Here is a 13795-nt window from a genome sequence, read left to right as displayed (position 1 = left end):
CCACAGACATAGATATTTTTAAGTCAGAGGGATTCAATCCCGATTTGTTTTTTTGAATGGTTATTGGATTGTTATTTGTGCTGCAACTAAAATGTAATGTTGTTTCAATCAACTTGCATATTATTTTCCTTAATTATTATTTGTAAATTATCCATCCCAGTTACTTAAAGTCCAAGGTGATGTCTTATAATGTCTTGTATGTCAGTCTTAAAGCAAAATATAGTCACTTTATTGAGATATAAAACGAATTAAAGCGAGAAAATCTCCATAAATGCAATTTTAATTACTTAATTACTACAAGGTTAATTACTTGAATGATTTTTGAAATAGTGAGCAATTACTTTCTGTCCATGTTTTATTTTATTATCATATTGTACAGATTAATGCAAGATATCTTTCTCTCAAAGAAAACAGGAAAAATACAAGATATGCTTGAAAATAAAGGACCTTAGATTGACCTTTCTTGGAACACATCTGCTAGGATTTGCTGCTTATTTTACCTTTGTATATTGTCTGTGCATAGGGTCACTGCCTGAACATGGGCAGCCGTCTGTTCGGCCGCTGCTGGCATGCTGGGGACATCGTGGGCTGCATGATCAACATGGAGGACAAATCCATGATCTTCACCCTGAACGGAGAGATCCTCATCACCAGCAAGGGCTCTGAACTCTGCTTCACTGACTTTGAAACTGAGGATGGTAAGAAGTTTACATGAGGATAAGATGTGTGTGTACTGGTAACATAGGCCAGTTAAACAAGGTCAGGGAGTGTCAGATTGATAAGGAGTTGTTGGCCAATCATCTTTTAATAAAGCTTTCACATGCAGAGCAAGAAGCATTAACCTACAATGACCATGCTGGGGAGATAAGTGAAAAATAAGTGGCTCCCTGTAACAAAATCACCCTTATTTAATGTGACACTTGTAAATTGCCTTTTTGCAAAAGCTGGATTGATTTTCCCTCCCCTCCTGCTGTGGGTGTTCTTAGAGGCTATTTATTCTCTCCCTCCTTTACTTTACCTCCTCTGGCTCTCCTTCAGGGTTTATTCCAGTGTGCAGCCTCGGCCTGGCTCAGGTGGGCCGCATAAATCTGGGGAAAGATGCCAGCACCTTCAAGTACTACACCATGTGCGGCCTTCAGGAGGGATTCGAACCCTTCGCGGTCAACATGAACCGAGAAGTCACCATGTGGTTCAGCAAGCGTCTGCCTACTTTTGTCAATGTGCCGAAGGACCACAACCACATAGCAGTAAGACCAAAGGCATATGTATTGATCAAAATCACAACACTTGTCGTCAAATTAAGACAAAGGTCATTTTTTAGTTTGCAGGATTTATTATTAATATTATTAGAAATGCACTTTTTACAAGAGTTTAATTCATATTTTTCTTTAGTTTTATATTGTAAAGATGTGCAGTCAGAGAATATAGAATGAGTTCTCCAAAGAGTTTGTGTTTGTGTATGTAAATGTTTATCTTGATCACTGTAACTGTTTGCAGGTGACCAGGATTGACGGCACCATCGACAGCCCCCCGTGTCTTAAAGTCACCCACAAGACATTCGGCACCCAGAACAGCAACGCTGACATGGTGTTTTGCCGCCTCAGCATGCCTGTAGAGTTCCACTCCATCTTCAAAACCAGTCCTGTTGTTGACATGAACGGGATCCATGAGGATGACACTCTTAAACTCAAACACAGGTACTCAAAACAATCAATAATCTACATCACACAGCAAACAACTCCAAACATCATACCTACCATTTTTATTTGCTGATCCACTTTGTAGATTATTGATAATCATGACAACAAGCGGATATCTTAAGAGATAGTAGTGCGATTAAAGATGTTTGTTTTATCAAAAATCTTTTAATGGTTTAGAACTGTAATTAAATTAATCATTTGAGGGCATAAATATAATCAGGGAAGCACTAATCAACATTTTTCTGACATTTCATAGACATTTAATCAAATGTTGAAGAAAATAATTGACAATGAAAGTAATCATTAGTTTGAACTGTATTTTGCACATCACTTAGCAATTTGAAAATGAAGACTAAATATCCGTCAGCTTGTTTGTAAATCCCCTGTCAAATGTGTTTTCTGACAGATATCCTCTGAGGTCTGTGCGGCACAGTGATGAAAGCAGACGAGTGGACTACAGCAGCATCACTATGGTATTCAATAACTTATTTTAAACTAATATAACTTATTTATTTAACAACTACACCATTGGCTAATAGGGGTGTAACGGTTCACAGAAGTCACGGTTCGGTTCGTACCTCGGTTTGGGGGTCACGGTTCGGTACGGTTCGGTACAACAAGCAAAAAAAAGTCCCAAATGCATAATTCCAGGTTTGTTGTTATTTATTTTTGAACAGTATTGCAAGTTTCAGTCTCAAAATAAGGAACTCTGACATTTTGAATAATTAACTGTACCCTCCGGTATCACTGTGGACGTTTTTGTCCATATGGGTAATTTTTCACTTTTCATTTTGCAATAACTTTGGTTGTGTTGGTGCAAACGGCCTGCATTTTTGTAACAAGGCTATTCTCTCGATCTATTTTGGAATTCAATTTTCAATTTTTCAAATCGGTCTTTAATTCACTGTGTAACAAATCGACTACGCAAATTAGTCATTCGAGACAAAAATGGCCACTGCAAAAGACTTTGATAAAAACATTATATTAAAAGGTTTTTTTCACAACTTTTTTGGGTTCAATCTTTAAAGCAACTTCCGCCCTAATAGAAAATACCAAAGATGTAATCATTTTCAGGATTTTAACCCTTTCAATGCCATTTTGAAAACATGAAACCGCTGTTTTTTTTCATGATGAAAACAGAGAAAATTAGTTATTTTCCCAAAAATACATATCTGGAGACTGGCTCTTTTTTTTTTATAACAGTCTTGGATATGTCAAAGATGAGCAACAAAATGGATTTGTTTGCATTATTAGTTTTTGCACAAAATCAGATTGAACAAAAAAGTTACAAATTAGTCATTCGGGACAAAAATGTCCACTTCCAAAAACTGCTCTAAAATGACAACAGATTAATGTTTTTTAAAACTTTTTGGCGTTAAATCTTTCAATCAACTTCAGTCCTGATCAAAAATACCAAATGTTAAATTATGTTCAGGATTTTAACCCTTGAACTGCCAGTTTGAAAACATGAATTTGCGTTTTCTATGAAAAACATGCACAAAAAGGCAGTTATTTTCCATATAATAAATGTTGGGGGGGTCGGCTTTTTTTTATCACAGTCTTGGATATGTCAAAGATTAGCAACAACATTTTTTTTTATTGCATTATTAGTTTTTGCACAAAATCAGATTGAACAAAAAAAGTTACAAATTAGTCATTTGGGACAAAAATGTCCACTTCCAAAAACTGCTCTAAAAGGACAACAGATTCATATTTTTTAAAACTCTTTGGGGTTAAATCTTTCAATCAACTTCAGTCCTGATCAAAAATACCAAATGTTAAATTATGTTCAGGATTTTAACCCTTGAACTGCCAGTTTTACAACATGAATTTGCGTTTTCTATGAAAAACATGCACAAAAAAGCAGTTATTTTCCATATAATAAATGTTGGGAGGTTCGGCTTTTTTTTTTTTATCACAGTCTTGGATATGTCAAAGATTAGCAACAATATTTATTTTGGTTGATTATTAGTTTTTACACAGAATCAGATTAGACAAAAATGTCCCATCCACTTCCATTATAACCACATCTTTTGATCTCTCGCCATACCGGTATAAAATCATGCATTTTGTAATGTCAGGGTTTTATATTGGAGGAAAATACTTCAATTTGTCCTTTTTACTGTATATGACCAGATGTGACATTTTACATTGAATTACATGCTTGTCATGTCTTGGTTTACAGTTTACAGCATTCACAATTTCCCCCTCATCTCTTTACCTTTGATGTGTGTGAGAATGTAGGAGTAAGTGTTCTCTCATGGCATTTTGTTTTTCATTTGTGCTGTTTCATGTGTCTTAGAGGTAAACAGAGGTATGATCTTGACCCAGCTTGACCTTTTTGTTTAGAATTGTTTGGAACTTCAAAGGCTTTGATAATGTCTCTTTAGCATACAAACATACACAGCCATACATGCACTAAGTCAATAAGCGAACACCTGGCTGCAAAGCCAGATCCATAACTATGTGTAGTTTGGCTGGCTGGTCGTTTCATTCCTGTGATACGCAACAAGCGAGTAAGATGAAGAGGCGCTTCTCTGTGGAAGAAGCTAGGGATATGGTGATGCAGCCGGCAACCTCCAGCGAGCTGCTTGACTCTTCTTCTGAATCAGAAACAACCTCAGAAGAAGAATGTGATGTGGAGTTTGTAGTGGAGTCTGATCCTTCTTCTTCTGCCCCTTCCACTGAAACTGCAGAGGAAACAGAAGATTCTGGCAGTGGGTGGACATCAACAAATTGTGAAATCTGGTCTCCCTCTAAGAACGACACGCTGCGCTACATTCCCGCTGCCAGAGGTTTGGTTCCAGGGCCCACGCGTTATGCCATTACAAGAATTGATGACGTGGAATCCTCCTTCAATTTATTTTTCACTACTGAGATCATCAGTAGTATTGTCGACATGACAAACTTGCAGGGGGGATGTTCGTTGGCAAACTGGAGTGATGTGGATGCCACAGATATTCGTGCATACATCGGTCTCCTGATGTTGGCTGGAGTGTACAAATCGAAGGGCGAATCCACCCGCAGCCTCTGGGATGACCACAGTGGACGTGCCATCTTCCGTGCCACAATGACCCACACCAAATTCCGGTTGATGAATACCACCCTCCGGTTTGACGACAAGCTGATGAGACCTTCCTGTCACAGAGAAGACAAGCTTGCCCCCATCCGCTCTCTCTGGGAGAAGTGGACACATCGCCTTCCGATGCTTTTCAACCCTGGTGAAGATGTGTGTGTGGATGAGCAGCTTGTCCCCTTCAGAGGCCGCTGCAAATTCCGGCAATACATACCAAGCAAGCCAGCAAAATATGGGCTAAAGATCTGGATCACCGCTGACGTTGAAACCTCCTATGCCTGGAAGTGCCAGATTTACACCGGTAAAGCTGCTGGCAGTGCTGCCGAGGTGGGCCAGGGAAAGCGTGTCGTCCTGGAAATGACAGAGGGGCTCCAAGGGATCACTGTGACTTGTGACAATTTGTTCACGTCATATGCACTTTTTACTGCTGTGGATCCCTCCTGGACGCAAGCCAAGTCCTTCAGGAGGAGGCTTTTCTTGGAGGAGTTGGGGAGATCTCTGGTGTCTGCAAAAATCATGCGGAGAAAGCATCCACCTCGTACACCGGCTGCTGTTACCATAGTGGCGGACATACAGGCCTCGGCAGCTGCCCCTGACACCGGCACAACCGCAAGCGGCTCCACAAAAAAGAGGGGACTGTGCTGGATGTGCACTGGGAAAAGTTCACCTGCAGAGAGCACCAAATCCCCTGCTGCAGGTTCTGCTGGATGAACTGATCTCTCTCTCTCTCTCGCACGCACATACACACACACACACACATTATTTGTTATCTCCATCTATCTTACTCCGTCTCTAACACACATACTTGCTCTATCTTCATCCATCTCTCATTTTATTCAACACACACTCATACATATCATTGTTCTGTTTTGACAATTTGATTTGTTCATGAATGTTGATTGCAGTTTGCTGTTTGGAAAATAAATGTTGACATTGATACATCTGATGCTGATTTAAAAATGATTTCAAAGAAAGTTGAAAATAGTATTACTTCAGTGTTTTTATAGGTCATATAATTCAATGGTAAAATGTCACATCTGGTGATATACAGTAAAAAGGGACACATTGAACTATTTTCCTCCAATATAAAACCCTGACATTATAAAATGCATGATTATATACCGGTATGGCGGAGAGATCAAAAGATGTGGTTATAATGGGAGTGGATGGGACACGAGTGGCTAATGTGTGACTTTTTTTGTTCAATCTGATTTTGTGCAAAAACTAATAATGCAATAAAAAAAATGTTGTTGCTAATCTTTGACATATCCAAGACTGTGATAAAAAAAAAAAGCTGACCCCCCCAACATTTATCATATGGAAAATAACTGCCTTTTTGTGCATGTTTTTCATAGAAAACGCAAATTCATGTTTTCAAACTGGCAGTTCAAGGGTTAAAATCCTGAACATAATTTAACAATTGGTATTTTTGATCAGGACTGAAGTTGATTGAAAGACTTAACCCCAAAAAGCTTTTAAAAATATTAATCTGTTGTCATTTTAGAGCAGTTTTTGGAAGTGGACATTTTTGTCCCGAATGACTAATATGTAACTTTTTTGTTCAATCTGATTTTGTGCAAAAACTAATAATCAACCAAAATAAATGTTGTTGCTAATCTTTGACATATCCAAGACTGTGATACAAAAAAAAAAAGCCGACCCCCCCAACATTTAATATATGTAAAATAACTGCCTTTTTGTGCATGTTTTTCATAGAAACCGCAAATTCATGTTTTCAAACTGGCAGTTCAAGGGTTAACATCCTGAACATAATTTAACATTTGGTATTTTTGATCAGGACTGAAGTTGATTGAAAGATTTAACCCCAAAAAGTTTTAAAAAACATTAATCTGTTGTCCTTTTAGAGCAGTTTTTGGAAGTGGACATTTTTGTCCCGAACGACTAATTTGTAACTTTTTTGTTCAATCTGATTTTGTGCCAAAACTAATAATGCAAAAAAAAAAATGGTGTTGCTAATCTTTGACATATCCAAGACTGTTATAAAAAAAAAAAGCCGACCCCCCCCAACATTTATTATATGGAAAATAACTGCCTTTTTGTGCATGTTTTTCATAGAAAACGCAAATTCATGTTTTCAAACTGGCAGTTCAAGGGTTAAAATCCTGAACATAATTTAACATTTGGTGTTTTTGATCAGGACTGAAGTTGATTGAAAGATTTAACCCCAAAAAGTTTAAAAAAATATTAATCTGTTGTCCTTTTAGAGCAGTTTTTGGAAGTGGACTTTTTTGTCCCGAATGACTAATTTGTAACTTTTTTGTTCAATCTGATTTTGTGCAAAAACTAATAATGCAAAAAAATCCATTTTGTTGCTAATCTTTGACATATCCAAGACTGTTATAAAAAAAAAAGAGCCAGTCTCCATCCAGATATGTATTTTTGGGAAAATAACTCATTTTCTCTGTTTTCATCATGAAAAAAAACAGCGGTTTCATGTTTTCAAAATGGCATTGAAAGGGTTAAAATCCTGAAAATGATTACATTTTTGGTATTTTCTATTAGGGCGGAAGTTGCTTTAAAGATTGAACCCAAAAAAGTTGTGAAAAAAACCTTTTAATATAATGTTTTTATCAAAGTCTTTTGCAGTGGACATTTTTGTCTCGAATGACTAATTTGCGTAGTCCAATCGAATGATACCGGAGGGTTAAACAGTTAAAAACAAACCATAAACAGTACCACACACACTCAGATGGGCATATTATCTATAATGGCTGATGTCAAACAAAAAGGTTTCATCAAGCTGTAAAACTAAAAAGAATGTCTTACATCATAAATAATAAGAAAGTGTTTCAAGAGCGCAAAGTCGTTGAAAAACATATGCCAAAAGCTTCCGTTATTTATTTTGGTCTCTCGGCTCTCATGTCTCTTGGCTTCTTAAAAACAGCGGGGAACAGCTGTTGTCTTTTGCCGGGCTCCGGTGATTGGCAAATCTGGGTGATGCCTTCTGATATGATTTAGCATGTTTGGCATGTGTTCCCATTAGCATACCGCACCGCTATCGAACAACGCCGACACACCGCCCCCTCGGATCCACCACTCGCACACTTCATCGTTATTGTAGTCCACAGGGAACCCGAAATGTTCCCACACAGCTGATTTAAAAGAAGCAGGTGGGTTCTAGCTCCTGTGTGTTATCTGAAATCGCCATACTAACTTTTCTTCTTCTTATATTTAGTTCGTTTTGTTGTTGTGTTTCTTCTTGTTCTTCATTTGTTGTTTAAGGGCGGCTGGCAAACAGCTTTTAGGCGCAATACCGCCCCCTGGATTATAAATAGTGTAGTGGATGCTGCCCTGAAGGACAGACTTTTTTCCCACTCGTAAAAAAAAGACGTATTCGCCGTGTGACTGCATGTGCCGAACCGTGACGTCCGAACCGTGACGGTACGGGACGAATACGGATACCGTTACACCCCTATTGGCTAACACTTGCTTTTCAACACAGTACTATCACTCAGTGAGGGTCTTCGCTGGACAGGACCCTGCCGGTGTGTGGGTTGGATGGGTTACACCCGACTACCATTACTATAGCAACAACTTCAACCTCAGTAAAAATCGATCCGTCACTGTAACCCTGGGTGACGAGCGAGGACGAGTTCATGAAAGGTGAGTGTTTTTTAAGAAACCAACTTCTTCTTTACTTTTAACTGCTACCTTTTTAATTAAAACTGAACTGTGTCTCAAGATAACTTCAATGACAGATATTCTTACTCATTCTTCTCATAGTGTGAAGAGGAGTAACTGCTACATCATTTGGTGTGGAGATGTGACCAACGCTGCCCACACCTCCAGTCGCAGCAACGTGGACCTGGAGATTGGCTGTCTCATCGACCTTGCCACCGGCCTGGTGACGTTCACCGTCAACGGCAAGGAGATAACCACCTCCTACCAGGTATGTGGAATAAGTATTCCGATTTTTTGTAAAAAAGTAGAACAACTCTGATTCAAGTGAAAAACATGCATTCAAACGATAGTTACGTACTGTATGTAACTACGGTTCTATGAATCCTGGATGCTTAGCACTGAATATATTCTGTCTCGCGCATGCGCACGTTGAATAGTTATCAACAAAGACACGTGTGACTTCGTATGACCCCGGAAGGCATAAGTTCCGGTGTTGTCAACGAGTTCAGTCCTATGGAATCTTCTCGCGGGAACTCGCGATTCCGAGTGACCAAGAACTCTGGCGGTCATCCAGGATTCATAGAACCGTAGTTACGTACGTAACTATCGTTCTATTTCATCCTTACTCACCGCCAGAGGCGTTGCTTAGCACTGGATGACTTATATCAACACGTCACGAGGAAGTCTGAGTACCTACCCTATAGGGATGGCCTAAGTGGACTCTGCAGGAGGACCACACCCAGCAGGTGAGGGGCGGAAATATTCACTCTGTAGTATCTGGCGAATGTGCTCGGGGATGCCCATGTGGCGGCGGCACATGTGTCCTCCAGGGGCACACCTCTCAAGGTCGCCCATGACGTGGAGACACTCCTGGTGTCTTTACATTCGTCCAGAATGTAAAGGTGGTGGGTGCCAGAGTGCGCCTGAAGAACGCACTGGCAGTCGCTGTTTCTGGCTGCCGTACATCCAGCTGCTGGCGAGCCAGTGCCATACGAATGGCACCCATGGAGCCGTCATCTGCCCCCTCCGAGGATCCATGAGCTGAGGGACAGGAGCCAGGCCCAGAAGCATGGGACGGGCCCTCCTCGTCATACTCATTAAAATTAGTGGCTGAAGCTGCCATTGAGACCACATCGTCATCTGGAACCAGCTCAGCCATGGGTGGATTGGGTGCAGCGGCGTGCTCTGTACGGGCACCAGAATGGAGAGCCAGGAGGAGTGACTTCATCTGGGCTAGCTCAGTAGTTATCAGGTCAACCCTGGAGGACAGCCTATCAGGCTTAGTCCTCTACTTGGCCCTCTGCGGCCCAACGCCTAGGATGGGTAGGTTGGGCTGGAGTCGACTGTGCAGGGGGAAGGCCACCCTCAGCCAGTAGTTCTACCTCGGCTAGTCTAGCAGCTCTTAGGCATGATGGTGCAATTCATGCACGGGTCCTCCGAAAGGCCCTCCCTCAGATGCTCGAGGCCAAGACAAGAGGGGCAAAGGTCATGGCCATCCTCTGGTTGAAGAGGAGCCATACAGGTGTTACAGCCGTTAAACATAGCGACAGTACCAACGAAAACTCCACACTACTTTTTTTTTTTTTTATTGTTTTCAATAATGTAAATGAGAAGCTCTCAACAGAACACTTTTTAAGATCTTGGACTTTTTTTTTTTTTTTTTTCAAACTTAGGTAAGACAGAACAGTGCTGCTGCAGAAATATGTAACTTTAAAGCTTACTTGTGATTTTGCCTATCCACTCTATTCATTAAATTGTCCATCTACTCTACCTTCTATCAGTCTGCCCTTGAGATTAACTTACCTTATGTCTTTGTATAATTTCCTAACATAACTGTGACTTCTGTATTGTTCACTTCAAAAATTGTAAATCTTAAAAAACCTTTTTGAAGGGTATAATCTTCTTATGTTCTTCATCACAAAAACTCTGTGAGGCTATACCCGGCGCTGAGTCATCCTGTCAGCCGACACTCTCCGACATTCATGCACACATACATTTCATGACGCATCATTAAGCTCCTTTCCGCAAGTCATGCTGCTTCTTAAGCTTTTACTGTTTACTTCCTGTTTGGATCTTTTTATTAACATCCTTCTCTTTTCTCTGCTCCAGGTGGAACCAAACACCAAACTTTTTCCCGCTGTGTTTGTGCGACCCACCAGCCCTAACCTCTTCCAGTTTGAGCTGTCTAAAATAAAGGTGGAGTCCCCTCAATTTTCATTTTCAACAACTTTAAGATATCTGCAATACCACATCAATGCACAAGAAGGAATCCTAAATCCTACAAATGCAGTATAGGTTCAGGAAATGCAATTTTTACCGACCACAGTATGCTCCTGTTCCTTAAACCCTATGCTATCTCACTCTATGCAGCCCACACACATGATTATGCAGCTACACACCCTCTAGCTAGGTCCACTAGGCTAGTATATTAGCATGCTTACGTCTGCACCAAATATACTAAGAGCATCTCCAACCGGATGTGTTCTTGTGTCAGTTGATTGGAGGAGAAAAAATATTATGTGACTCCGCTTGTTTGACAAACAAGAATATCGCTTTAATCCCTCCATGTGTTTGCCCCTCCTCAGAATGCCATGCCTTTGTCATCCGCCATCTTTAAGAGTGAACACAAGAACCCGGTGCCCCAGTGTCCGCCCCGTTTAGATGTGCAGACCATCAGCTCTGTGCTGTGGAGCCGCATGCCCAACACCTTCCTCAAGGTGGAAACAGCCCGGGTCAATGATAGGCACGGCTGGGTGGTCCAGTGTGTGGAGCCCCTGCAGATGTTGGCCGTTCATATTCCTGAAGAAAACAGGTGCAGTACATGGATTTTGGGCTTTTGAGCAATCTACTCAGTGGGTTTTAGTTTGACTTCAAAGGACATTGATCCTCATTCACTAACTGTGCTGAAAAATATGTTCTTAAAACCCACAAAATTCTGACATGCACCAATGTTTTGTTATTGAGATTTGAGGACAATCTGAAGTGCTGAAAGTTAAGCAAAATAATAGTTTTTCTTTTCTTTTTTAATTCTACAGTCATATAATATTATATGATTTTAATTACCGTAATGTTTTTTATCATAACATTTTTAAGCTTTATGGACATAAAATATAAACTGCACTTTCACTTGATTTCACATAAAAAAAGTGATTTGGTAACCATTCCATGCCAACATCGCATTTGCTTTCTCATAAAACAAGTAATATGAAAACAGTACGACTTGAGGTCAACATCCCAACAGGGAACCTTTGAGAAGCCTTTATTATTATTATCCTGTGCTGTGAAAAACACCTACAGTTTCTAGCCTCTAAACATACTTATTTTCTGTTTAAAAGGTGTGTCGACATCATGGAGCTGTCTGAGCAGGAGGACATGAGGAAGTTCCACTACCACACCCTTAAGCTCTACTGTGCCCTCTGCGCTCTGGGCAACACCCGTGTGGCCCACGCCCTCTGCAGCCACCTGGACCAATCACAGCTCTTATACACCATCGACAACCAGTACCTATCCGGCATGTTACGTGAAGGCTTCTACAACGTCCTGATCAGCATCCACCTGGAGACAGCGAAGGAGGCACGACTCATGATGAAGGATGAGTTCATCATCCCGGTCACGGCTGAGACGCGCTCCATCCGCCTCTTCTCCAATTCTTCCAAAAAGCACCTCCCGCCAGGGGTGGGGCTCAGCACCTCGCTCAAACCCCGCCTCAACTTTGCTCCGCCGTGTTTCATCAGCACCAAACGAGAACAACATCTCTACAGCCCCCAAATCCCCCTGGACGCTTTGAAGGAGAAATCAATTTCAATGTTGACGGAGGCCGTTCAGGGTGGCGGTCACCACATCAGAGACCCTGCCGGAGGAGGGGTGGAGTACCAGTTTGTGCCAATCCTGAAACTCATCAGCACCTTGCTGACGATGGGCGTGCTAGGTAGCGAGGACGTCCATAAGATCTTGCTGCTCATCGACCCCAATGTTTTCAGAGAGACACGCGAGGAGGGGGTCACGGGGGCCACAGACAAAGAAGGACTGAAAGGGGCGGAGGACAAGGCAGTGGAAGCTGGAGAAGAGGAGGCCGCCAAAGAGGCCAAACAGCCAATGAAAGGACTGCTGGAGAAGAGGCTTCATGAGCCCGTCAAGCGACAGGTGATAAAAGCACAAATAAAATCATCTGATATGTGTTAAACCTTCATGGAAACAGCTGGAGGTAAATCAGCAAAATATGTAAAATCAATGAACATCTACAAGTGCAAATTCACTTCTAAAGACTAACACAGATGCGCTTTCAATAACATGCTCCATAACCGCGCCACTGTAATAGACCTATTCAGAACTCGGTCATATATGAAATGACTTGTTTGAAACAAATGATCTCTTTAAAGGTCCCATGTCATGCTTTTCCGGTTATTACCCGTCCCCTTGTGTGTTATGTAGCTTTTTCTGCATGTAAACCGTCTGCAAAGTCCCAAACCCTCAAAGTACACCCTGTAGCGAGTAAAACTCTAACACAGAAAAGACCTGTCTATGCTGCCCCAGAACGCCTCGTTGGAGAATTTTCTTTTTCCATTTTCTTCTTCCTGAGTATAGTGACGTAACCATGCCCAGGTCCAAATGGACCAATCCGTGGAGCTCCTCAAACACACTCACTCAGCCTTATCTTTTCTTAGCTGCGGCTCTGCAGATTTCTCAGCCTGAACTGAGCCTGAGACAGCGATACACCGCACAACTCAGCTTGACACAAACTCACAGCCAGGCTGTGTGTGTGTGGTCAGGCTGAGTTCAGGTGAGTTTCACAGTGTCTCGCTGTCTCGCAGACCCCACGCAGCAACCAGGAAACGACCCCAGTAATCCAGCTCACACTGTCTGCAGCAGCGAGCCCCGCAACGTCCTGCCAACACGGCACCCAGACCCCACGCAGTATTCTCATCTGTTTGTCATTACTGGTGTCATTTCCTGGTTGCTAACGCCATTGTCACACATAATCACTGATGTTCCGCTGTAACGGTGGTGGACTCATCAGAACAGAGTGGGCTAGCTGACCAATCAGAGCACAGTGGGCTCATAGGGAGGGGGGGGGGGGGGCAGGAGCTCCAACAAGGCATGTAGGACAGAGAGTGAATACACATACTATACAGAGATGCTGTTTGAGAAACCAATGTGATGTTGGAACATTGAACAATGTAAATCTATTCTAGTAGACCTCAACAATGGAAATATGATCAGTAGAAATGGCCATGTCATGGGACCTTTAATAAGTGGGAGGGTGTAACGCCAAATGGCTGTTTGTGTGTATTCCTAACAGACTTGTTTCTAACAGCTGTATCTAGGAGCGCAATTGTGATGAAACGTTATTTGTTGTCCGTCTCCTCCCCTTGTCTGC

General features: G+C 41.6%; 1 protein-coding gene across 1 annotated transcript in view; it reads left to right on the top strand.

The window, feature by feature from the left end:
- LOC117467443 (ryanodine receptor 3-like) overlaps positions 1–13795 on the top strand; it is a 155823-nt gene that overhangs the window by 85698 nt on the left and 56330 nt on the right. The window contains exons 27-35 of the mRNA XM_071201631.1: positions 524–698; positions 1039–1247; positions 1498–1697; positions 2107–2173; positions 8240–8400; positions 8521–8686; positions 10528–10614; positions 11004–11230; positions 11754–12561. Coding sequence (XP_071057732.1) covers positions 524–698; positions 1039–1247; positions 1498–1697; positions 2107–2173; positions 8240–8400; positions 8521–8686; positions 10528–10614; positions 11004–11230; positions 11754–12561 — 2100 coding nt within the window. The remainder of the gene's footprint in view (positions 1–523; positions 699–1038; positions 1248–1497; positions 1698–2106; positions 2174–8239; positions 8401–8520; positions 8687–10527; positions 10615–11003; positions 11231–11753; positions 12562–13795) is intronic.

This window comes from Pseudochaenichthys georgianus, chromosome 22 (genome assembly GCF_902827115.2).
Source record: "Pseudochaenichthys georgianus chromosome 22, fPseGeo1.2, whole genome shotgun sequence".
NCBI lineage: Eukaryota > Metazoa > Chordata > Actinopteri > Perciformes > Channichthyidae > Pseudochaenichthys > Pseudochaenichthys georgianus.
The sequence above is the reverse complement of the archived record's forward strand: the minus strand, read 5'-3'. Positions and strand labels throughout refer to the sequence as shown.